The sequence below is a fragment of the Pelodiscus sinensis genome, chromosome 2, assembly GCF_049634645.1.
Source record: "Pelodiscus sinensis isolate JC-2024 chromosome 2, ASM4963464v1, whole genome shotgun sequence".
In the NCBI taxonomy this organism is placed as follows: domain Eukaryota; kingdom Metazoa; phylum Chordata; order Testudines; family Trionychidae; genus Pelodiscus; species Pelodiscus sinensis.
The window spans coordinates 71,275,508-71,302,603 of record NC_134712.1 but is presented as its reverse complement, the minus strand read 5'-3'; the positions used below and the strand labels follow the sequence as shown (position 1 = coordinate 71,302,603).

Below are 27,096 nucleotides of genomic sequence, written 5' to 3'. Positions count from 1 at the left end.
GATTTAAATCCCCGCTTCATTTGCAATGTTGGCATGTCTAATTTACATCCCTCTGCCGACAGAGGGATGTAGTCTAGACATATACTTAGTGTTACTGGGATTCTTGCACAAGTGACTCTGCGGCCCAGGGCTGGGCCCCAGCTCTCTCCCAGAACTTTGCTCTGCAGTGTCAGCTGTTTCAATACATCAGTCTGGCCTTAAAGATCCTTTCTGGCTGAGCTCAGAATAGTCCTCTCCTCCCAGAGTTTGTTAGGAAACACAAATGAACTAACCACCAATGAAACAACCCATGGAGGGGTGAGTCCTCTACCCTGAGAGAGTTTCTATAAATCTGTGAGCCCCCTGCTAGACACACAAGCTAGTGTCAAAGACTAGTCCCATCATATGTGGATCCACAACAAGTCTTCCCTTTCTTCAGAAAACCCAGGTTGACAAGTAGCAATTGGCTGAGTCATCCTTGCCTTTAACTAGGCCTTATTCCAGAAGTTAAGGATGGAGTTTGCCTGTCCTTACTGCCTTGCCCCCAACTGATCTGGGTTCCTCCCTTTGAAGCTCCTCCTTCTAATTTTCACATCTTCCCCAGGAGCAGCAGGTTAGGCTACCTACGCATTAATAGCCCAGTGCAGAATCTGTGTACCATATCACATTAGGATATACATCAAATCTTGTATAAAATCTCCACAGGAGATTAAATATTTTTTGCAGAAAGTCATGCGAAGAAAAACTCTAGCATGTACCTTGCAAATACTTTCTCTACATGCGGTGAATTTCAAACCATTGTGTGGAAGCTACCCATGCAGAGAAGAATCATGTATTTATGAATCATTTCTTTACTGCTGTGAAAACACACCCCTTATTTTCTTGAAATGTGTTGAGGTATGATTTTTTGTCATGGCATTATTATGCAGAGCACAATAGCGAGGGGTGACTGCGAGGTAATCTTTCTATATTTATTTAATACAATTTCACTTGAGCTTTTCTGGCCTTCGATCAAGCTGTAAAGTGATGGTTGTAGAAAACCTGTTGATGGCATGATAAGATAATTTTTTAAAAGATTTTACTTGCTAAGCAGCCACTTTTAGTTAAGATTTTTTTGGTAGATTAATGGATATAAAGCAATATGTCTGGAAGAATGGTATGTCTATCAACTTACTACCTAGCTAAGACCCAATCTTAAGACATTCTGTGTGACATATGAGGCTTCAAGTAGTTTTTAAGTACAGATAAATTCTGGGTGCTACGCTTAATGAGACTTCCACATCGTGACCCTAGCATGTCCCTGAAACCAGGACTATTGTGGTTTATTTAAGGAAAGGGGAACTAATTTCACCAGTAATGTGCAGTCCTATTGTACAAAGTGAGAGAGAACAAAAGGCATGCACGCACATATACATATCCACAGAAATATTTGTGAAATAGTTACAAATGGAAGAAGCCTGATGGGTTTGAGACACCATGCAATCTCTCTGTATCCCTTACACTTACTGCTATGGACAAATTCTTCCTACAAACTTTTCCCCTGGTATTTCCCATATGCCAAAAAGGGAGTGGTTTTTATTTTCCACTTTCCACCCAGTTTACATGTTCCATTTTCTGGGCATGCACACTCAATTGCCTTACACCTTAAGGCTGTGTCTACATTGACAAGATTTAGCACAAAAGTGACCGCTTTTGCGCAAAATCTTGCTGCCTGTCTACACTGGCTACGAGTATTTGCATAAGAACACTGACGTTCTACTGTATGAAATCAGTGCTTCTTGCACAAATACTCTGACACTCCCACTCAGGGATAAGTCCTCTTGTGCAAGTGTTCTTGTGCAAGAGGCCAGTGTAGACAGGTAACATCAATTTCTTGCGCAAGAAAGCCTGATGGCTAAAATGGCCATTGGAGCTTTCTTGTACAAGAGAGTGTCTACACTGGCACGGATGCTTTTGAGCAAAAGCAAATATTTTGCACAAAGCCACATGCCAGTATAGACGCTCTCTTACTCAAATACTCTAATGCAAAAACTCTTGCCTTTAGAGTATTTGCGCTAAATTTTGCCAGTCTAGACATACCCTAAGTGTATGTAAATTGGTTTTAAGGACTCTAAGGCTACATCCACACTGCACCTCAATTTCAAAATAAGCTTTTCTGGAATAGTTATTCTGAAATAGCTTTTTTCAAAATAGCACATCTATACTGCAGTGAAGCCTCAAAATTAGTCTGAGGCAGGCTTCCCTAATGTAGACATGATACCTTGTTTTAGAGACCCAGAAGGCACTGGGGAGGAATAACTCGGAATGGCTCTGATCAGGGTCTATTTCAAAATAGCAGCAGGGAAGTATCTACACACACCTTATTTTGAAATAACTATTTTGGAACAGATACTATTGTTCATAGAATGAGGTTTACAGATTTTGGAATAAGTTGTCTGTTATTTCAAAATTAGTCAATTAGCCCTTCATAAGATGGGATTTTCAGGTCTCTGCTCCACGTCGGTCTTCTCTCCTGAGCCTCCAGTCTCTCACTCCGTCTCTTTCTCTCTCTCTCTCCTCGTCTACTGCCTCCCCTTCTCCCTCTCTCAGCTCTCCTCCGCCTCCTGCCTCTCTCTCTGTCTCTCTCTTTCTCTTCTCCTCCCCCTCCTGCCTCTCACTAGGGGGACCGAGGAGCCCAAACGGCCTCTTGCTCCTGCTCCCACACGGCAGCCCGGCTGAGTGGCACAGAAGTCAGCTGAGCACTCAGCAGGAGGCAAAGAGGGGCCGGGCGGTGACGTGTGGTGTGACAGCGGCTCCAGGCCCTGCCTCCTGGCCATGAACATCACCACCCCGCCCCCTTCACCTCCCGCCATGGCGCTCGGCTAACTTCTGCACCACTCAGCCGGGCCGCCGCAGGGGAGCAAGTGGCGCAAGTGATCGTTTGGGCAGCACGGGGGTACAGCATGGGGACCTTGGCACCCAAACGGCCGCTTGCGCTGCTTGCTCCCCTGCGGCAGCCCAGTTGAGCGGCGCAGAAGTCAGCCGAGCGCCATGGCGGAAGGCAACAGCGCCGCCCAGAGGGAACAGCCAGCATTTCAGCATTACAGAGTCACAGACATTGGGCTACTATATATATAATTATTTCAAAATAATGGAATGGCTGTGTAGACACTTGCATAGTTATTTCAGAATAACTATTGTTATTCCAAAATAACTTTGCTGTGTAGATATACTCTAACCTAGCATAAAGGAATTCACACTTGTAGAAGGCAATCTAATTTACACCACTTCACAGTGATTTGTTTTGCTGAACACTATGGTTTTTCAGAACCATGGCCTGTAGAACTTGGAATTTTTTTCCGCCATTCAGATTGCTATTGGAGTCCAAGCCATCTTAGAAACAGCTATTGTAATGTATGTCTATTGCATTAATGATTCAATGCAATCATGTCAGTCTGTTTATTTCTTGTGTACTTGTCCTCTTAATATTCATGTAAGCAAAAATAAAGAAATAATTCTTGTAAAATTTATAGTGGAATCTGTAGCAAAATTCCTCAAGTTGGCATATACGCGTTTATAGGCTACCAGTAAACATTTAATATTAGGTTTTCAGATTCTAATTCTGTCATCAATGCATATGTATACATATCTCTCTCTAATATTTATGGGACATGCACATATGCATCCCTGGAAAACGAGCCCTCAATTACCACAGAAATTTTAGCATATTTTTAATTCTGAATGTATAACTTTCTTGTTCAGTTTCTTTTATCCTTCAGTACAATGCTTAAGAACTATCAAGATATATTTGCTTCCCTTTATTCATACAAGCTTATACCTTCCTGAATTTGACATAGAGATGGGAAATCTCATTTAAAATGTTAACCAGATAATCTATATGTTTAACCAGTTAATTGGCCCAACCCACTACGGGTGAAGGGTGTTCTTGCCAGGACAGGTGGTGTTTAAGCTGGTAAGGGTGATGCTTGCTGGGTAACTGATTATCCGTTTACATCCCTTATCTGAAAGGGACACAGTCATTTTGAAACCTAAGAAGTTACTATTTGAGGACAGATTAAATATAATAATAATAATAATAATAGTTCAAAATAAATTTAAGTACTTTGCCTACTCCTCAGTATCCCTGCCAATTTTTGTTCCTTTATAATCACATTTTCTGATTTATAAAAATGTTTCTTCTCTGAACTGTTAAAAACCCACAGAAACAAGTGAACCTGACAAAGATGCTGGTACTGCTATCACTTATGCATGTGGATAAGTCACACTTGAGGCAAGACTAACTCAGAGCACATCTACAAAGCAGAGCTAAATCCGAAATAAGCTACACAACTTGAGCTACGTCAATTGCATAGCTTAAGTTGAAATAGCTTATTTTGGCTTTTGGCACTGTCTATACAGCAGGAAGACCGAGAAAGAGTTCTCTTCCTCTCACTTTCCTTACTCCTTGTGAAATGAGGGTTACAGGAGTTGGAGTAAGAAGTCCTCAAGCTCAACATTATTTTGACGTTATTCCAAATAACTGCTTGCTGTGTAGACCTAGCCTCAGAAGGAGAATATTGCTAACTCTCTGCCTGTTATCAACAATCCTCCCTCCATTCCCTGTTCTGCTTGTCCTAACAGCACATATTTGGTCCCAACTCAGCCCTTCCCCACAAAACCCTTTCAGTCTAAGCAGGTGCACAGGATCCAGGAAAGCTTTAAGAACTTTATTTTGATTGTTTACTACAGGCTTTGGAAAAGTGCGCTCCCACGGGGTTCCATCTGTAAAACAAGTTTTTAAAAATGACAAAGTGTATAAATGAATGGCTTTAATTCACTGCAGAGTTATCACAGTCAGTACTCTCTAGCTGGAATAGGAGCAGAATGAGAGTAACCACCACACTACACTGCACAATGCTGGGGCTATCCTAGGTGTTTGAATTACCAACTGATGGGGTGTTGTGATTCAAGATGCTGTAGTCCCCCAGCATAATTAGATCAAACTTCAGCAGCATTAGAGCTGTCCTCAGTCCTTGTTCCAACAGGTCAGCTAGCTTGAGCTTAAAGCAACCGTTAACCTGAACTAGAGATTTTTTGTGTGTGTTTGGAAGTTGGAGTAGGAGCAAAACTTGAGTCATGGCTTAAGCTAAATGTATTGAAGATTGACACCCCTTCACACCATGGTGAGGGGGAGGGGGAAGGAAAACACGAATTAATCACTGGGGTCTATCCAAAAGAGCATTCCCTTCTGTCCTAAGCATTGAGACAGAAAACATTCTGCAGGGATGTCATGGAGAACACACAGCATGGGCCCCTCCATCAAGGAAATTCACTTACATCTCCATGCTCCTTAGATAACTACGTAGCTTCCTTTTTTTCTCTGAGGTGCAAAGCAACCCTAGGAACAAGGCTCCAGTGGAACAGGAGGTAGAAGTCATATGAGGCAAAAGCTCTGAGTTCTTCAATCAAAGATGTATTTTCCCTGATGAAGTTACATCTCACTGCCAAGGATGGCACCTAGAAGAAAACACAAGAAGAGGAAAATGTTAATTCATCATCACTACACAAGACTGAAAAGTAAAACTGAGACAGGGATGATAAACAGATCATCTGGTTTTTAATTAAAATATATACAAAAGACACACATAACCTTACCTGCTAGTGCACCAACCTTGAACGGTGTTGGCATTTATCACAGTGGATCCCTTAGCGACATGCACAGGCGTGCATAGAGTGTCAGGGGGCTCTGAACACGTTCCCAGCTTGCCATTATGATTATCTTGTGTATGAGAACATAGGCACTATTTTCGATGGTACACATCCACAATGATCTGGACAGAACCATTTCCAATAATGGCAGACGATAAACATGTGAACAGGAGCTCATACAAGTTTCCACACCCATCAGAACCAGGGAGAAGTGCGGAGCAGTGATAGGAAGGGTCAGCAAGCCACAGGCTGAAATGGGTGTGCAGGATACGTGGAGTGATAGCACAGCATGAAATGGTGAATAGGAGAAAGCAGGTGCTTGCAGAAGCATCAAGCTAGGTCCAACATCTGCTCTCGGCGGTGACCTGCAATATTTAATAGAAACACAGTTTGGAAGCCCAGTTAAACAGTGTTTCTGTCAAAAAATTCCTGTTGTTTATGAAATGTATGAAATATTGAAGTACCTTTTGCAATTCACCAATTCTCTCTTGCATGGCCACGATGAATTCTTTCAGAAAGCCAAATCTGATAACAAGCCTTCAGGGCCTTCACATCCTTTAACATCTTTATGCTCTGATGCTAAAATGGCATACTTTCATGCTCCTTGACTTTGATTATCATTGTGCTAGTGAAAAGCAGGTTGGTAATACTTCTCAAATGATAACATCTCAACTGCTCAGCCCCCAGAATCTTTTCCTCCTTTCTACCACTTCCAGAAGGTCATATCAAAGACGCCGTCTTCATGCAAATTTGTCCACATTCCTGAATCAGAAGAAGGTCTCTTTTGTCTTCTCACCTCACCCTAGTGAAGGGGTGGGCAAAAGGGCCTCTGCCAGTCAGATACAGCCCGCCAAGTGAGTTGATCTGGCCTACGGAGACCCTGCTACTCTCCCCGTCCCCAGGCCAATCAGGGCCTGGGAGCGGGGGGAAGTACACAAAGTCTCCTCCTGTCCTGCCCTCACCCTGCAAGGAGTGCATGGTGCTTAGAAGCGCTGCGCACTCCTGGCAGGTCGGGAGGAGACTTTGCACGCTCCCCTTGCCCCCAAGCCTTGATTGGCAGTGGAGGTAGGGAGTGCAGGAAATCTCCTCCTGCCCTGCGAGGGTGCGGTGCTTCGAACACCACATGCTCCATGCAGGACGGTGTCAGGGTGGAGGGAGACTTTGTGCACTCTCCCTACCCCCAAGCCAAGCAGGATTCGGGGGAAGGAGAAGTGTGTGAAGTCTCCTCCCGCTCTACCAAGGGCTCAGCACTTAAAGTCAACTGCCAGCTGCTGCTCAGCTGGAAGTTGACTCTAAGCATTGCACTCCCTTGTAGGGTAGGGGGAGTCAGAGACGTCACGTGCTACCCCTCTCCAGGCCCTGATTGACTTGGGGACAGCATGGGGGAGCACATGAAGTCTCCTCACACTGCCAGGGGTGGTTCTCTCTAGGAGGGGCAAAGACTTTGCGCACTCCCACACAAGCACGGAAGAGTCCTGGCCCCGCCCCTTCCGCCTGAGGCCCTGACTCTTCTGGGGAAGCCCAGGACTACTTCAAAAATTTCTGAAGTGGCCCCTGATCAAAAATTATTGTCCACCCATGCCCTAGTGCCTCGCCAGAACCCTCTTCAAATTGGATATCACCAGGACCAAGACTGTACCCAAGCAGCAAGATCAGCAGAGGTTTAAGTGCCCACGAACTGCATTGCTATATCAAACTAATCTTTCCCTGATACTTGCTGATTTGCATCATCAGGTAGCCCCTGATGGACGTCACTGATACAAGTAAACATGAAGCAACAGGTGTGGAAGCCAGGCAGCATAAACCATAATCTCATAAAAATATCATGCACTGAAAATTAAGATCCTTCTACTGAGGAAAGTGTTATTTGTCCATCTTTTTCTAGGTTGTGTTTACAGTGCAGGGCTTAACTTGAAATAAGCTACGTAATTTGAGCTATGTCACAAGGAGCATCTACACAGCACTTATTTCAAAACAGAGCACTCTTCCTCCAACTTCCCTTATTCCTCATACAATGAGGGTTACAGGAGTTGGAGTAAGAAGTCCTCCAGGTTGACACTATTTTGAAATAACTGCCTGCTGTGTAAATGCAGACTAAGTTATTTCAGAATGGCTACATCTAGACTGCATCCCTCTGTTGACAGAGGGATGCAAATCAAGCACATCAAAATTGCTAATGAAGCAGGGATTTAAATATCCCGTGCCTCATTAGCAGGGCTCGACAATTTAGGTAATCTACTCACCACGGGCGAGTAGATTATAGCCGGACACGGCGCTGCAGTGCGGTCTGCGCATGTGCAGCATGCTGAACCATGCGGCTGGCAAGCCCTGCTCATTAGCATGAACATGGCAGCTGCTTTTTACCAAAACTAAGGGTTGTTTTTTTTTTCTGAAAAAAAACCCAGCAGTCTAGACGCGGATCTTTGGAAAATAAAGCCTTTCTCAACAGACCCTGTATTCCTCAAAAAATGAGGTTTACAGGATCTGTCGAAAAAGGCTTTATTTTCGACAGATCTGCATTTAGACTGCCAGGTTTTTTTAGAAAAAACTCCATTTAGAAAAAAAGCGGCAGGCATGTTTATGCTAGTGAGGTGTGGGATATTTAAATCCCTGCTTCATTAGCAATTTCGATGTGCCTAATCTACATCTCTCTGTCAACAGAGAGGTGGAGACTAGACACACCCAATAACACTAGTTATTTCAAAATAGTATTGCAGTGTAGACATACCCCTAGTGTGCCACATAGTAATTATGATACAGAATCAAGAGTGATGGCTGTTATTCTTGAGCCTTCCTTGACGATAATGTACTGTATCCATCCATGATGTCCATTTTGATGGCCTGAACCAAGTCTGATCAATGCCTCTCCAGGAAACTAAACCAAAGGGGAAAATGAATGGTAGGAAAACTGAATAGAAAGAATAGTAGCAAAAGGGAAAGTGAGGGTTAAACACTATTATTTCCAAATTGATTTACACACACACACACACACACACACACAAAAGAGGAAAAGCCCCAGGGAATAATTCACTTCTTTCACCTCGGCAAGATTGCAGGCTATGTATTCTGGATTCACCACTTCCAACATACTAACTAAAGGGATAAGGCTGTACTTCACTTGCTAGACTAAACTTCATGGGGATGATTATATTGACAAGGTCCAGAGAACATTCAATCCTACATTTCTTTGCACACTTTGGTATTTGTGGATGCTTGACACCAGGAATTTCTCTGAACGGTAATGATTTTGGAGAAGCCAGTGCTTCTGGGTCCTTACAAGTATTATGTTTCCTGCCTCATCAGCTTTTTTTAAAATTTCATAATGAATGTTACTCAGTCTTGATGTGGGTTGAAGAGAGGGAGAAATATGCTCACAGATAGCACAGTGGGTAAGAACTAGTGACAAATTGGCAGTAAATTATATGACTGCTTTTGGCTTTTGCTCAAGAAAAACCAACCAACATCTTCCTTGTTTAAAAAGAGAGATACATTAAAGTAGTTAGTAACAAACTGTTATTTATTTAAAGATGTTTAAAATATCATTTAAAAACAAACCTATAAACTTTTAATCATAACAATGAGAAACAGCAGTGGTTTCATTCCTCTCTTCATGGCTGCCACTTGTATTATACTTAAAAAAGAGAGACACCTTTCTATGATAGATGGCTCCTTAAATAAAAATACAATTTTGGAGGACTATAAAGCATGCAGGAAGTAGTCAATTAACAAGCTATTCATCAGAGAGTAGTTTGAGGGCAAGCTCTTCAACCTCTGACATCTGCAAAGTAAAAGATAACAGTTTGATAGAAGCAAATAATATTAAGACTAAATACAGTTAGCAGGAATAGTAATGATTTTTTTCAGTTTACAATCAGATATTCAATTTTCTAAAACCAGAACTACCCCTCCGCCCCCAGTATTTCTCCAGCTGGTAGAAAAGCATGAACACGGTAGCAGAGAGAGGGAGATAGTTGCTCTAAACCATCTGATCTGGTTGGATTTTAGAATATGCCATGCAGAAATCAACCTCCTAAGTGGGAGGAAAACAAATATAAAAGAATTGGGGGATGCGAATTCTAATACAAATTCAAGGCCCAGTTCTGAAATCTTTGTTCCAGAACAGCCCTGAGCCCACACTAGAAGCAATGCGAGCTGCCAGAATGGTGCAGATTTGGGTCTCCAGTATGCATAGCTTAACAAAGTTGTAGACTACACAGATAGAAGCAGGTGGGAGTTTCAGAATCTCCTTACCTCTGTTGCTGCTGCTGCCTTCAAAATCTTTCATCCTTATCCAAGATAATGCCCAGCTACTAAATCCAGATGTAGTTAGATGGAGCCCAAGCATTCCCTGGAGTTGCCATTGCTCCTGCTTCAGCATCAGGCAAATAAGCTCAGGCAAATAAGAATGAATAATTGGATTTGTGAGCAATGCACAAGCAACTTGGAACTAATAGCACCACTGTTTGGTTAGTGACCATTATGCACTTAAAAAAAAAGTTAGAGAAAATGTGATTTAAGGAAAGATCACTCCAAAAGACACTCTCTACCAGATAAGCAGTATATTAAGAAGGCAGGATTTCAGAGTCAAATTCGGCTTTCTGCTCCTGAATAAATCTGGAGAAACTTCACTGACTTAATAGGACTACTGTGGATTTACATCACTATCACAAATGCCATGCAAACAAGCAATTTCATTGTCAATAGTTTTCTCTGAACTTGAGCCCCGGGTATTAAATGTACCTCTATGTGGGAGAAATTAGACGTTCAATTGATGTCATCACAAATAAAGGAGTTAACGGTTTTTGCTAGAGCATCTACATGTTTCTGTTAAACACTGCACTAGCTGTTAGCATGTCAAGTTAAAGAAATGAATTAAGTAACCCTTTTCTGCCCAACCATTTAGTTCCAGGCAACCCCTCAAACTAAAATCCTGACAATCACAGAGCCTCATAAAATATATACATATTTTTACCTCAAGGGTAAGATTCAATCTATCACTTTCTACATGGAACAATGTAACCTTGAATGCCTTGGTCCCAGGCAGCATCTCAGTAGCCTTCATCATTATGCTGTTAAATTTGATTCCCCATACCAGGAAAGAGTGACAAATATCTTTCTCTCAATTTCTCACTCACCCACACACAAGATTTCAGAGAAGCTTTGCTCTTAGAGTTATATAATTTTCTCCAAAAAATGGACAATAGACTGACTTCTGGAGTTATTTCAGCAGTCCCTCTCATTTCCTAGAAGCAGAGAAGAATGAAGCGAAGAGTGGGTTGATAAAGGGCTAACTCTTCACGGTATGATGGCCTTAGAGAAGCTACTACAAATGAAAGGAAAGACATGAAGAGTTAGACTGTCCTTGGCTTTTTTGTGGATGAGCTAGAATGGGGGAGGAAGATACAAGGAACCTTCCTTGTGCATCTTCCTCAAAAGCCAGGGAGAGTAGAGACAGACTGTCTCCAAATTCAATTAGATTCCAAAGAGGTTATGCCCAAAGCCACTGGGGACAACTGGCTCCACCATCCACAAAGATGTTTAAGCCTTTGTATTCCCCACTGTGCACATGCCAAAGATCTGGGAGTTTGCTCCTTGGGGTAGTGTAGTTTTCAGTCAGACAATCCTCACCCAAGGCTGCGAGCAATGCATGTATTCTGCCTCAGCTAATGAATCCCTCATTTATTTTACATTATTTCTAACATCTGTACCTTTGAATCTCAACACAAAATTTATTTATTAATTTAAACAAAGACAATGAATGTGGAATGAATCTGATTGCAATATTGAGCATTTGAAGGTGTTCACTGCATTTCTTTCTGTTCTGGGGAGAGCAGCACCATCCAGAAGAAAGTTTTAGGCTTTGTTCAGCCCCAGGATGATCTTTCATGCCCTATGTCATTAGAAGATAGGTGTCCTGCTCAAACAGCACCATGCCGCCTCATAAAGTCTTTGCACGTTGAAGAGTCCAATGTCACACAGAACATTACCTTTTACCATACATTTTGTTTTCTCCCCAGCAATTTAAAGCCAATACAATAACCCAACAGAATTTCATTCTGAGCATCCTACTAGTCTTATAATTAAGCAATAAAACACAGATGTCAAATACCCAGTCCACAGGTTATTGAAATATTTCCAATTGTATCAGCAAAACTAACATTCAACAGACATGAACATAATTCCAAGAGGCATTTCCAATAGCCTGAAGAACTGAGGTCAAAGTAACACTTCAGGATAAAAAAAAAAACCAAATTCCTGCTATGCCCTATCAAGATGGTGAGCTCCACCAGAAAGAGACATGCTTAGAGAAACACATTTTCCAAAAGAGAGGCCCAAGTCAAAACCCATGTCTGGAATCCTGATTCAAATTCATGATTCGTATCTTGGCACATCTCTATTCTCCAACTTCTTCTCGTCCAAATGATGCATAAAGAAAGGAAACACAGTCTTTGCACAAAAACCACCAACTGATTACAAATTCTAAAGGTAAAAGAGCCTTTGAGATTCCCCTCGTCCATACAGTGATGCTCCAATCTTAGTTGGAACCTATATTTGTTACTGTAATTCAAACAATAGATGATGATGACGACAATGAGAAAGAAAAAAAAGACTTTCAGCAGCTTAAAGAAAAAAATATATTGACACTCATTCATGCTCAGTGCTATCACACTCACACATTCTATCTTCTATGCTCTGTTGAAGTTCTACTGAGGAAGATATCAGATTATTTTATCCATGCTTCTCATGCTTCTTGAAACAGTTTCCATTATCAGACGTCTTCTCAAGTAACTATTTACAAAGCAATTCCATAAAGAACTACAGCCTATATCAAGAACACTATCATCTCAAGAAAGAGACAGTTTGCTCTAGAAAAAGCAATAAGACTCCACAATCCCTAAACTTCATTAAGCAAGCACATAAAAAGTACAAATGGAGGTAACAAGCTAAACAGTGTCTCCCACTACCTAAGGATATGTCTACACAGCAGGCCTAAATCCGAAATAAGATATGCAACTTGAGCTGGGTCAATTGTGTAGCTCAAGTCGAAATAGCTTATTTTGGCTTTTGGCACCGTCTACACAGCAGGAAGTCCAAGTTAGAGAATGCTTCCTCCAACTTCCCTTACTCTTCGTAAATTGAGGGTTACAGGAGTTGGAGAAAGAACTTCTACAGCTCACCATTGTTTTGACATTATGTCAAAAGAACTGCTTGCTGTGTAGACGTGGACTATGTTTTATTCTGAAATAATGGTGCTGTGCAGACACAGCTTAAGGGATGTACTGGTCAGTTGTGATGAGGTTCCCACCAGACATTAAGTCTGATTTTGATACTGAGGTAGGATGTTATTGTAAATTACAGAAGAACAGAAAAATACACCAGGATCCATGCAGCTCAGTGACCATCTCTCTTCCTATAATGCACTATGATAACCATGTTCAGTAGGGATGCTAATTCCAACAGAAACCAAGTTTGAATCTAAAAGGTTTGGGGGAAAGACATTCATGGTAGAAGGAACATGACTGTGGAATCAGCTACCCCTGAATCGCAGATCATGCTGAGTATGACCCTTGCCACACGTAGAGCCTGATCCAGCATCCACAGGAGACCAGGGAACTCCTTCCACTGACTTCAGTGGCATAGGGCCCTGAGCATGATGCAGCACCCATTTATTGACTAGGCAGTTATCAGTTAATAATGTCATGAATTATCATTACAAGGGATACTGGAAAGCCAGCTTCCAAGATATGCCCACAATAAGACAACAGTTTAAAGATGTAATTGGAGACAAGTTCTTCCTTTCAGAGATATTGTGAAAAAGCCCCGTATTTTGGTAATGCAAGCAGAAATGACAATGATGTGCACTTTAGAAAGATGCAATCCAATTAAAGTGAAAAGTCATAGGATGCAGTGTTCTTTATATATTGCTCTGCCCCTCATTTTTTATCAAAGGAAAAAAATCTTATGAGCTTGTCCGCCAAGTTTAACTGTCTAAGCATATGAACTATTTATAATACATTTCACTATATTGGCCAGATGATCTAATCTATGATAAATAAAATCAATCATCTCGAACTCCTCTAACTATGTGTGATAAAACTATATAACTGTGATTTCTGATATTCTAAATCAAAGAAATATTTTTCCATATAGTGTCAATCTAATCTCATCCTCATGGTACAAATGAGAAAAAAACGTAATAAAGGAGAAATGGTTTACTATATTTCAATAAATGATGTGATAGAAATAAAGATTTGCACACCCAAAGGTTCTTCCATAAAGGGAATTTACAATCTAACAGAGGACAACAATACATTCATCATGATTAACCTGAAATTTAGGTGCTCTAGAATAAAAGTTCAATGCTGCAAGTATTTACATGTGGCCTTAACTGGATAATTACCTTAGGCACACATTTAACTGTTTGAATTATATCTCTATCACTATTTTATATACTGGAAATCAGATATTTTCCCATTGTCTTTTAATATAATATTTCTCAGCCCTCATTTCCCACATGGTTCTTAAATATATTATTGGGAAAATATTAACATAGATAAGAAATGTATATGAACTTGGTTGGTAAACTATATATCTGATTTTTTCCTCATCAGAAAAAGGAAACAGGTGGGTTCTGAATGAAATCATTTTTTTCAACAATAATCAGAATTGTAAATGATGCCATTGCTCAGGTCTGATTAGAACTGATATTTTTATATGTTGAGAAGGCCCCAGGTCAGTGTTTCAGCGGCACTCTAATATTTTTGTGCCATTTTTGCTATGTGGGCATTGCACAGGGATGGGGTAATCTTCAGATGATTTCAACTCCCCCACTCCCTACGTGGAGGGTACATTTGGACACAAGGAGGATGGCCAAGGCATTTCTGGATTCTGGCTATTTTTTGTTAGTGGATGGTCCCTGCAGTCGGATAGCCAGACACATAGCTTAGCACAACCCCCCCAAGGAAGACAAGAGTGTTGCAGAGAAATTAAATGAATTCTTTGCATCAGTCTTCACCGTAGAGAAGTAGATTTCCACATCCAAACCTTTCTTTATAAATAACAAATCTGAGGATCTAGATGTGCCTAAACCTTTGACTTCCAGAAGGGGGGAATGAATCACAAGAGATGGGTCACTTAATAATTGCCCTGCTCTACTCATTCCCTCTGAAGTACCTGGCATTGGCCACTGTTGGAACACAGAATTTTGGGCTAGATGGACCACTCATTTGGCCCAGTCTTGTCACTGTTATGTAGTAGAAAGAGAGCCTGAGACATAAGGCCTGGTATAAAGGGACCTGGTGTAAGGCCTAAGGCCTCAACTAAAATCAGCCCCTGCTGAGATAAAGCAAAGTTAGCAAGAGTCAAGTTATGAACAAAAGTCAGCCCCTGTTACAAAGCAGATTCCTGCTTACAGGTTCCCTATCTGATACATGAACTTGGCAAGAACAGGATTGGCATTCCGGAAACACAAGAATTCCTAGATATTATCAATTAATATAAACATATTCCAGAGGGATAGTAGTATCAGAGCACCCCAATACAAGGTTATGGTACAAATAGAGGAACACATTGTCCCCTCCAAAAGATAAGTCTGGATGACAGGATGATGGATAGAGATGTTTGGATTGAACCAACATGAAAAGAGCTGTAACTAACCACCTCAGAGGGGCAATACGTATCTTGTTTGTATCAGTGCATAAAAGAGGAGTCACAAAGGGGGTATCTTTTTCTGGTCGCGAGGGGTGGGAGGGGGGTGGAGAGGGACTCCCACCATTCACTGAACTGATCCATTGTAACAGGCATACATGTATTCATAGCCCTGTGGAGTCAATGGGTTACTAGTCCTGTGCTTCATTAACAATAAATCTGGCCAAATGCTTTCACTACCGAATCAAATCTCTGGTCTTCTTGGACAATTCAGTTGAGGTCTGTCGGGTCACCTATCTGTGCAGAGCCATACAGCACACAGATAACAAGTGTAAACTATATCGGGGCCAGAGAAGAAGTGGCCAAAGAATAAAAAAACTGCAACTACCTCTTTTGGCCACAGCTCAAAGAACGTGCCACAGTGGACTTAGTCACTGTGCAGCTGACAACCTGATCCTATATACTGATCTGCTTTAAACTGCTCAGCTATATATTGAGTCTTCTTTTGAGGCAGAGTCCTTGGAGATGCTAAGCATCCTCAGATCTCATTGGTAGTTCGAGTGTTCAGGACCTTTTCAATCACTGTAAAACATTTTAACATAAAAATATCTTTCAATAGTCTTCAGTATTTTAATGGTAAAATACTATTAATTACTGAGTGTATGTGCCAGAGAGAGTGTTAACAACAGCTATCAGGTTTTACACGAGGACAATTGCACTGTAGTACTTTAAATTTGTTATTGCATATAAATATGTTTGTAAATACTTTCTTTTTTTTTCAAAATAATTAAGAATAGAATTATTTCATAAGAATACTCTTTTATCCCACCAACACACCACACTATGGGAAAACTGTGATATCTTACTCAGGGTATGCCTACACTATGAGATAAGGTCAAATTAAGATACGCATCTTCCGCTACATTAATTGCATAGCTGAAGTCTAAGTACCTTAACTCGACTTTTGGCGCTGTCCACACAGCAGGAAGTCGAAGGGAGAACACTCTCCCTTCAACTTCCCTTACTCCTCGTGGAAGTAGGACTACCGGCATCTACCAAAGTGCCAGTCTCAGTTTGAATTAGCGTGTCTTCACTAGACCCACTAATTCAAACCCTGGAAGATCGACGCGGCAGCTTTGATCTCGTCTGCAGTGTAGACATACCCTCAGAAAGTACTTTCCTTATGAAATCTGAACTACACATGAAATGAATAATATATAAAAATCAACATGGACATTAACATTTTTCCATTATAGGCCACAACAAGGGGGCAAATTTATGTCAGGAAATGGGGTAGGATTGTAGTGAGTGATATGAAAGATTATATGGCTATAGGCTACTGACTGGATTGCTTAACACCGTTGAAGTATAGAATTGGAATACATAAAGCGTAACATTGGTTTGGATGTTAGCTGGAATTCACTGACACCCATGTACAATGTTAACCCTTTCTAACAACTTTTTTTTGTTTCAGAATATACTATGGTTCTAATTGCATTTGGGAACATAAATCCAAGCCATATTCTTGTCAGAGATATAAATTAGTTCCACCTTAAAGACCTTCCTCCTTCCCTCTCCAAGCTTATTTGTGTATTTGCAAAAGTACTGGCAATAGCACCAATGTACCTCAGGCAAAAGAGCCTATGTGTCTATCAATATCTGGGTGATTGCCTTGCAAAGGGATCATTGCAACAGTATGCCCTGGAGCAAGTGAAGACACAGCTTACATTTAGCCAAGTAAGGATTCACTCTGAATTGGTAGAAGTCTTGAGTAATTGCAGCACTAGAATATATATAATACTAAGATACAGAGTTAGTCAGAAGATTGTTGATAAAATAACATTCACTGAAGTGGAAACATTTTGCAGGGACACCAATTTATACTAAATTTTCATCAGGGAGGCTTTTGGGTCCAGGCTCATGGATATTAAAAAAAAAAAATCAGAGACATTCACATTCTACCTGTGATTAGGACAGTGGCTTGGAATGTGGAAAACTCAGGTCCAAATCTCTGATTCTCTCAACCGAGATCTCTCTCTTAGAAAGAACAGGGATTTGAACCTAAATATTCCACATTCCATGCCAGTATCCTAACCACTAAGCAGGAGGTGCAGCATGCATATATATGTGGCCATGTCTCCTTTCAAACTCGAAGGCTATATCTACACTGCCCGCTCTTGCGCAAAAATATGCAAATGAGGTGAAGCGTGGCATATCGCTGCACCTCATTTGCATAATTAATTAGGCTCCATTTTTGCGCAAGAAGCTTTTGCGCAAAAAGGAGCCATGTACATTTGCACAAAAGCCTCTTGCGCAAAAATGGAGCCTAATTAATTATGCAAATGAGGTCCTGCGATATTCCACACTTTGCCTCATTTGCATATTTTTTAGCATAAGAGGAGGCAGTGTAGACTTAGCCAAAAAGTACAGGTTTCAATGCCATTATGATCTGTTTTTCATGAAACATTCAAAAGGTTTTGGCTTCATTCCAATACAGAACAACACATTTCAAAACCTGAGAAGTTATAGTGAAACAGAATTGTTTTCCTCTGGACAGCAATAATGATAGCCCATCTCCAAACACATCTAGAAAGAGTTTTTTCCATGCCACTCCCATTACAAAGCATTGCAAGAAAATGTAGAGGAGTTCAAAAAGTATATTTATATTGCCAACTAATTTATATCCTTTTACTGAAAGCTAGTGGCCAGCATTAATATAATTTGGATCCAATATTACAATAGCAATAATTGAATTTTAGAAGGTACTTGTCAAATTCGGTGTGTCAGACAAAAAGCAGGACTTATCAATAGGAGCTGAGTAAATCAATGGCAAACTTCTGTTAAATAGATCATCTCTTCATGTTCCTTAGAATGTATATTCATGACAATTGCCTTCCTATCGGACTAGCTATCCAACATGTAGGGTCTGACTTTTTCCACAACATAACCACTTTACTTTTCTCCTGCCCTTAAATGGAAACTACAGAGAAAACACCTAAGGGAATTCCAGCTTCATAGAGCACACTTGTCAGTTTTAATTCAAGTTAGTTGGCTGCATAATACATAAACAATCAGGACGGAACCAAATCCATTTCTTTTCAAATGTTGATGATTTCCATGTAATAATCCACAGGGCATGCATTTAAACTGATTCATTCTATGGAAACAAGTATATATACAATAGGATTGCCTTCTAAAATATATCAAATGCCTCAGATAGTTCATTAAAATGCATTATAACATCTGTTCTTGAGAGGGAAGCACACTAATTGTTTCAGTATATAAACATGATATGTACATGCTGTATACATAATCTAGTGTGTGAAAGTTTATATACAGTATCTAGGTAACAATGCAACTCAGAGCACAAAATGCATTAAATGCTCAACTGGCAATAACCTTGGCTCTCTCTTGTAAATCTTTTCCTTTTTCTAAGCTACACATTTTATATCTGGAGAATGTGGAAGCATCTTACCTTGCTTCCATTTTCTCTTGCCTCTCTTTCCATCTTGAGATCAGAAATTAGGAGGTTCTTGTATTTGTTCTTTCCATTACTGTTGTGATCATCTAGTCTATATTCTGATGTCAGCTGAGCAGAGAGGGGACTGTCACTCAGGTTCAGAGGCTGTTCATCCTGCTCCAGATCTGTTTTGCCATTACTGTTGGTTTCTGCCATCTCCCTGCAGTGTATTCCACCTGATGCATTGGAACTGTGTCCCACAGTCTCATTGCCATTAAAACTCTCTGCCGCTGAATCATCTATTTAAAAAAAAATACATATTTTCAGTAATGTCACCATTACTATCTCTGTACCAGATCAAATAAAATGTATAGCTTCACGTTGTTTTGCATAGCAAAATTAAAACTGTTTGAAAGATGTCTAGTATCTAATACCTTTTTGCAAGAACACAACAGTCTCGAAGTAAATTTAAGTTTAGGAAATAAATCTATGGAATGATAGTCAAAGTTAATGGGAAAGATCTGGGTTGACACACTATTACGATTGTACACACAAAAACTAAGCATCGCATTGACTTTATAGGAGCAAATTCTGGCTTTGTCCAGCTATGCATGCAGCCATCTATTTAGGCTCTTATAACCAAATCCACCACTGTAATATCCCATGTTTTAAGTCAGTGTAGTTGCAGGTGGCGAGAGACGGAATCTGGCTCAATTTTCAAGGATATGGAAAATATTGTACTATAGACTAGATGTTTAAATGCAGTATAAGTGGTCATTTTAAAAAAACCAACACTATCATAAGTAGTGTAACAAACATTCCTTAGCTCCCTGACTTTATGCATTCATTGCTAGCACTGGACATTGATTCCCAGTACAAGAGATGATGTCTCAGTGGTCCTCAAACTATATGTCAATCGTAACTGAAATAATAAAAATTACTGGTTAATAAAAAAATCAGAGAAGTCAGATTTTCATCACAAATTTTTGTACAATTGTTGTTACAAGTAGCTTCTGAAGTTCAAAATTTTCTGAAGTTGGTCAATTAAAACAAAATTTGTGGTCAATTAAAGCAAAATGTGTCTGTGTATCTTTATCATGGACAGAATAGTTAACTAATGCCCACTAACTTTAGACCAGAAGTAAAAAGGTGCCAAAAATACAGCTAAAAATAGTACCAAATAAGATTTGGTAATCTTATACACTGTGGCTACGTCTAGACTACATCCCTTTTTCGTAAAAGGGATGTAAATTAGACGTATCGCAATTGCTAATGAAGCGGGGATTTAAATCTCCCCCGCTTCATTAGCATAAAAATGACTGCCGCTTTTTTTCCGCACGGAGCTTTGTTGGAAAAAAGCGCCAGTCTAGACGCTGATCTTGCGGAAAATAAAGCCTTTTCCGAAAGATCCATAAGGGATAAGAGATCTTTCGTAAAAGGCTTTATTTTCCGCAAGATCAGCGTCTAGACTGGTGCTTTTTTCCGACAAAGCTCCGTGCGGAAAAAAAGCGGCAGCCATTTTTATGCTAATGAAGCGGGGGAGATTTAAATCCCCGCTTCATTAGCAATTGCGATACATCTAATTTACATTCCTTTTACAAAAAAGGGATGTAGTCTAGATGTAGCCTGTAAGTAATATGAAAATCGCATTCAGAAACATAAAACAGGACTATGTAGCACTTTAAAAGACTAACAAGATGGTTTATTAGGTGATGAGCTTTCGTGGGCCAGACCCACTTCCTCAGATCAAATAGTGGAAGAAAATTGGCATGACCATATATACCAAAGGATACAATCAAAAAAATGAACACATATGAAAAGGACAAATCAAATTTCAGAATAGAGGGGGGAAGAGGAGGGAAGGTAAATGTCTGCGAGCTAATGATATTAGAGCTGATAATTGGGGAAGCTATCTTTGTAATGGGTAAGATAATTAGCATCTTTGTTGAGACCTAGGTGTAAAGTGTCAAATTTAAGTATGAATGACAGTTCAGAGGATTCTCTTTCAAGTCTGGTGTTAAAATGTCTTTGAAGCAGGATGCGGGTAGTTAAGTCCTTGAGACTATGCCCTTTCTGGTTGAAATGGCAAGAAACTGTTTTTTCTTTGTGATCCTGTCTAATATCTGTTTTGTGTGCATTGATTCTTTGGCGAAGTGTCTGAGACGTTTGTCCAATGTCTCAGAAACATATTTGTGAGGCCATCATATGCCTACATCCAGGTTGCCGTACTCACCCAATAAAAGGTCTTGCTTGAGTAAAGCAAGAAGGATTTGGTCTATATTCTACATATGGGCATTTGTTTAATGCCTGAAAAGATGTGTAATTTAATGAAAACATGCAATAGTGATAGTATTCTGGGATTACTTCAGTTTAAGGAAACATCTTTCCACATAACAGAATACTTTACAAGCAACAGCTGCAATAGAATAGCAAATTTACACATCCTGTACTTTTTTATAAATGAACATAGGAAATATAGAAGTCCCAAGTACAAAACTGTTAGATGGACATATCGCGTCTTCTAGTCACCAGTTCAATATACTGCAGCCGCCTATAAATTAATATCTGCACCAAATCCATGGCTTCAGTGAAATGATTGGAATAAGTACAGCAAACAGGAGTTGACCCCAATAGAGGGGTAACCCTAGTAAAGGAATATACTATATGTGATAGCCTTTGATCAGACACATCCTTACAGTACATAATAAAATGAAATACTGAAAGCTCTTCTTCAACTTTAGAAACAGACAGCTATTTTATCACAATATTGGAACAGGAATCTACATATCTGCTAACACAGGGTGTAATTCAAGATGCACATCATTTTACAGAAAGAACAATGTTTATAACTTGTCACACATGGGCTTATTCTCAAAAATTAGATAAAAATACAGAATTGTAATTTTATTTATGGAAAGTCAAACAAAGATTGAGAAATTCCTTGATTAACACATGTATTGGAATAACTGGTAATAGAAGATAGAAAAAATGTATTAAATATAAACAGCTCTTCATTACTTTACTGAAATATCCCTAGAAATTAACAAATGCACTCAAAACACTATAATTAAAACAATGATACAAATATTATAAACATAACTTTGGCAGCACTTACAAATGACTTAATTACTGTATGGTAAACTCTTCTCTCTCTCATAAAGTAAAACTCCTTCAGTAAATAATGCAGTTATACACTTTTTACCTTTTTCCTTAGGAATAAAGATCTATGCCTAGGAAAAGAATGTTCAGAGGTATGGCCATAAACACACTTTTGCCACATAAATATAAATATGAATTGCCATAAAAGAACCAAGAAAATAAAAGCATTTTAGCACTGATAGCTTCTTACAGGTGTTACCAAGGTAACTAAATTACACAGTTTAGCACATTTCATTCCTGGGCAGTTGAGCTATTTTTGCAGAGAATACATGAACATTAAAACAACAGCTGTTCTGTGACTGAGACTGATCCTCTAGAGACTCTTAGCCATGTGAATAGAATTTACTCATACAAATAGTCCCATTGACTTCTAGGAAAGGTCAATGAGTCTGACACAAGAGGTGAAGCCTACTTTTCCCAGCCCAGCCCATGTACCTGGCCAGCTCTGCTGCCATGGTCCTGGTACTTCCCATCCCATTCTCTTGTTTGCTTTGAGTCTTGTGCCCTATCAGTGTATCTCTGCATTCAGGGTGTGTGACACTGGTGATCAAACCTCACTTTTGTATAAGGGCATAACAGGGGTGACATCTTGAACTTTGCCAGAATCTTGTGCCTCACTGGAGCATCCCAGGCATAATCTGGTCTCAGATTATAAACTGTTCTGATCTGAGAATTAATCTATGAAGCATCTAGTATATTGTTGTTTTCATATAAATTACAGACAAGGTATTTTGTCATGGTATTAAGAATATTTTCGAATGTCTGTCATAACCTGTCAGCAGCGATAAACTCTTGACTCTGAAAATTTGTTTCCTTACCAAATATTTTTCCTTCCATCATCCAGTAACAGACACTGGTTTGTACCTGGAGAGGTTCAGGAATATAGGGATATATGCTGGGTCCTAATAGTCACATGTCTGGATATGATATATCTTAAGTCAATGGACTGTTAGGTTTCAAACACACCATCAATGTAACCTGTGCATATTTCTAGTGGACAGCTTCATTGATTTGTTTTTAGAAAAAACACCACCACACAACTGAAGCATTTCCTGGGGGAGGAAGTGGGATGGAAAAAACCTGATCATCTAGGGCCTGTAGCAACAGAGAGAAAATGGGTTGTTGTAGCAACACAGAGAGCGAGTGAGCGAGCACATAAGCACAGCCCCTATGTGGAAAGCAGTGTGTGGAATCTGATGACATCAGGATGGCAGTTGGATTTTTGTTTTGTGCTGTGATTAGTTACAACTTCTTCTCTGAGTATCTCACCATACGAAGCAAGTATCTCACCATATGAAGGTATTCATGTGCCCTCCATTTGTGTGAGACTGGAATCTTTAGCCAGCAGTATCAACTGAGGCCATGCACATGCACTGCATGCTATTGCTCCCACACCTTCATGGCATAAGGGGTGGAATGGACCTAAAAGTTACTGCATTCCTTCTTCCTGTGAGCTGAAACAATCTCAGTATCCCTCTGTTATTTCTTGTATCACTGTTATGTAGTAGTTAACTTTCTTAATTGTAGTTGTTAATGTTGCCTTATTTCTAATAGCCCATAGACAAAACCAAACTCAAACTCTTCCTTTTTCTGCGTGTACTATTCATCCTTTGAAAACTCAGTCAGCAAGTACCCCAGATAGTAGAGAGGTTACTCCACTTCTTTGGGATCAAAGAGACCACTGAAAAAGGTCTCTAAAACTGTGGTGCAGATTCCCTTGGATCAGTCAGCAACCCCAGCTGTACATGTGAAGAAAAGAGCACCATTCAAAGCTGGAGCTTGACACTTATCTCTCTTCCAGGTATTTTTCAAACAACAAGCTATTAACTCTTAAAGGTTTGGATGCCAACATGATTATTCCACCTAAGTCAGCAAGATCTCTACCAAGCATTTATAAACCTCAACTACCCACCCGGAGAAATAAAAAAGCAAATTGAACGAGCCAGACGAATACCTAGAAACCATCTACTTCAAGACAGACCCAAGAAAACCAACAATAGAACACCACTTGTCATCACCTACAACCCCCAACTTAAACCTTTCCAACACATTATCAATAAACTACAGCCTATACTGGAACAGGATACCATACTCCAAGAGGCTCTGGGAGACAGACCCATAGTCTCCTATAGACAACCACCTAACCTCAAGATTATTCTTACCAACAACCACAGGACATACCACACTAATACCAACCCTGGTACCTTCCCTTGCAACAAACCCCGTTGCCAGCTTTGTCCACATATTCATTCTGCTGATACCATTATTGGACCTAACCAAGTGAGTTACAAGATCAAGAACACATATTCCTGCGCATCCAGAAATATAATTTATGCTATCATGTGCCGAAAGTGTCCGTCTGCTATGTACATTGGACAAACATCTCAGACACTTCGCCAAAGGATTAATGCCCACAAAACAGATATCAGACAAGATCACAAAGAAAAAACAGTCTCTTGCTATTTTAACCAGAAAGGACACTTTCTCAATGACTTAACCACCTGCATTCTGCTACAAAGACCTTTTACATCTGCACTTGAAAGGGAATCCTCTGAACTGTCATTCATGTTAAAATTCGACACTCTCCGGGAAGGAATGAACAAACACTCAAACTATCTTACCCATTACCAAGATAGCTTCCCCAATTATCACCTCTAATACCATTAGCTCACATACATCCCACTCTCCCCACCTCTAATATCATCAATTCACAGACACTTACCTTCCTTCCTTCCTTCCCCCCCCCCTGCATCCCCCTCCTGTTCTGAAATGTGATTTGTCCTTTTCATATGTGTTCATTTTTTTAATTGTATCCTTTGGTATATATGGTTGTGACTATTTTCTTCCACTATTTGATCTGAGGAAGTGGGTCTGGCCCACGAAAGCTCATCATCTAATAAACCATCTTGTTAGTCTTTAAAGTGCTACATTGTCCTGCATTTTGCTTCAGCTACCCCAGACTAACACGGCTAAATTTCTATCACATTTCTGCCTCAGTAAGGCTGTGTCTACATTGGCATGATTTTGCACAAAAGCAACTGCTTTGGCACAAAAACATGCTGCCTGTCTACACTGGTGGGGAGTTCTTGTGCAAGAACACTGACGTTCTAATGTGTGAAATCAGTGCTTCTTGCGCAAGAAATATGATGCTCCCGCTCAGGAATAAGCCCTCTTGCACTACTGTTCTTGCGCAAGAGGCCAGTGTAGACTGGCAACATTAATTTCTTGCAAGAAAGCCCGATGGCTAAAATGGCTATTGGAGCTTTCTTGCGCAAGAGAGCGTCTACACTGGCACGGATGCTCTTGCGCAAAAGCACATGCCAGTGTAGATGCTCTCTTGCACAAATACTTTAACGCAAGAACTCTTGCGTTAAAGAGTATTTGCGCAAGATCATGCCAATGTAGACATAGCCTTCGTGTTTTGCCCCAGTCATCAACCGCTAGTTTAAACTCTGCAATTCCACCTGTCCCCCTATCTTTTACCTCATCCGAGGGTCTCTGCTGAGCCTCAGTTTCCTTTACTAGAGATTTTGCCCCTTTTTGCAATTTCTAAATCTAGAATAGTACAGGCACCTAGCATGCTAACTATGACAATGTCATCATATGTTTTTTTCACTGGAACCAACTTCTCACCGAATACTTTTGAGTTGTTCTAATTTCCTAACACTCCATGAGGAAAAGGACCTCCTAGAAAGGAGTTTTACTGTTCATCCTCACATGTGTCTAACAGAAGTCTTTCTCCAAGAGCTGTTAACTTGTCACCTCAGCCAGTAAAGAGGAGATTCATCATATGAGACACAAATCAGAGAGATCTCAAACCCAGGGATACATCCTCCATGGCACCACATAACTTAATACCGGATGTAATGACCAGCTTGGAGACTTCATTCTCATTTCTCAGCTTGTGTGGGTCATATTGTGTGGGTCATTGTAGAAATAAATCTTTTGTATAAATGAAACCTTACACAAAACAGTTCAGCTACCATCACTTGAAGTTGCTTGCACACAGGATCATGAAATGCAGAGGACATTGATCATTTTGAACAAGAATATCCAGTGACACATGGCTTTTTCTTCATCATCAGATGAAGCTGCTGTTCCATTAACTCCATTTGTGATAGACAACTTCAAAGTTTTCTCAAGACCACTTAATGAGGATGGTCAAGAGCATGCCCATTAATGAGGGTCTTCTAGGCCCCATTAAGGATCTTAACAGGCTCCAGCTTCCATTGCTGCAGCATCTAAGTTGACAGACTGCATATATAAAGCACCTTTCTTGGCATTGTAACTATTTTATACTCATCTATCTCTTAGTTGTATTGGCAGCAAAGGAAAGGTCCAGATGACCTGGTCACTCAAATGAACCCAAAGCATCCAGAACAGAAAGACTGAAGAATATATTTTTCTCCCAAAGTGATCCAGATACTCTAGAGGTCAGAACTGGCCAACTGACAGGCTTTGATAGCCAATAGACTATCTCTGAGATAGATTTTCATGGTTTTTAGAATCTAAAGAGAAACGTAAGTCTCCAAGACAGCACTAAAAGTGTTACTTCATGCTGCAGATGCATCTTGCAAGGTCAATGGCTTTGTTGATTATCATGAGAAGAGCATCTTGGCTTGAACCAAAAGAAGTTCAAAGCAACAAAATACCTGCTTTTTGAAGGTTATGACATATTTACTCAAAAAAAGATGAAGAAATTACACATTAAAGATTTCAAGAGCATCCCTCTGGGTATGTCTACACTAGCCCCCTAGTTCAAACGAGGGAGGCTAATGAGGGTGACCGAAATTGCAAACGAAGTGTGGGATTTAAATATCCCGCGCTTCATTAGCATGTTCCCTGGAGGTCGTCATTTTGGAAACTGACTAGCCCGGAATAACCACCCGCATCTACACGTGGCGGAGAAGCGCAATTCCAAGATAAACTCCTTAGTTCGAATTAACAGTTAAACCTCATTCCATGGTTTAGTAGTGTAGACATACCTCTGATCTCTAGCCTTTATATCCCAGCATAAAATAGAAAAGAAATTCAAACTGCAGGTGACCTCCAGGCAGAAATAATTATTTTCCTAATTCTGTCAGAGATTGGCTGAATCTTTTAGGAAGAGGTCCTGATATAAGAAAGGTTCTGCTTCCTCATTGGTGACATCCTGGACTTAA

The 27,096-nt window shown here is 40.2% G+C and overlaps 1 protein-coding gene across 5 annotated transcripts in view; it reads right to left on the bottom strand.

Annotated features, from left to right (window-relative positions):
- NOL4 (nucleolar protein 4) overlaps positions 1–27,096 on the bottom strand; it is a 265,203-nt gene that overhangs the window by 73,460 nt on the left and 164,647 nt on the right. For all 5 annotated transcript variants that reach the window (XM_006115357.4, XM_006115358.4, XM_025180839.2 and 2 more), the window contains one exon: positions 18,791–19,074. In XM_006115357.4, coding sequence (XP_006115419.1) covers positions 18,791–19,074 — 284 coding nt within the window. The remainder of the gene's footprint in view (positions 1–18,790; positions 19,075–27,096) is intronic.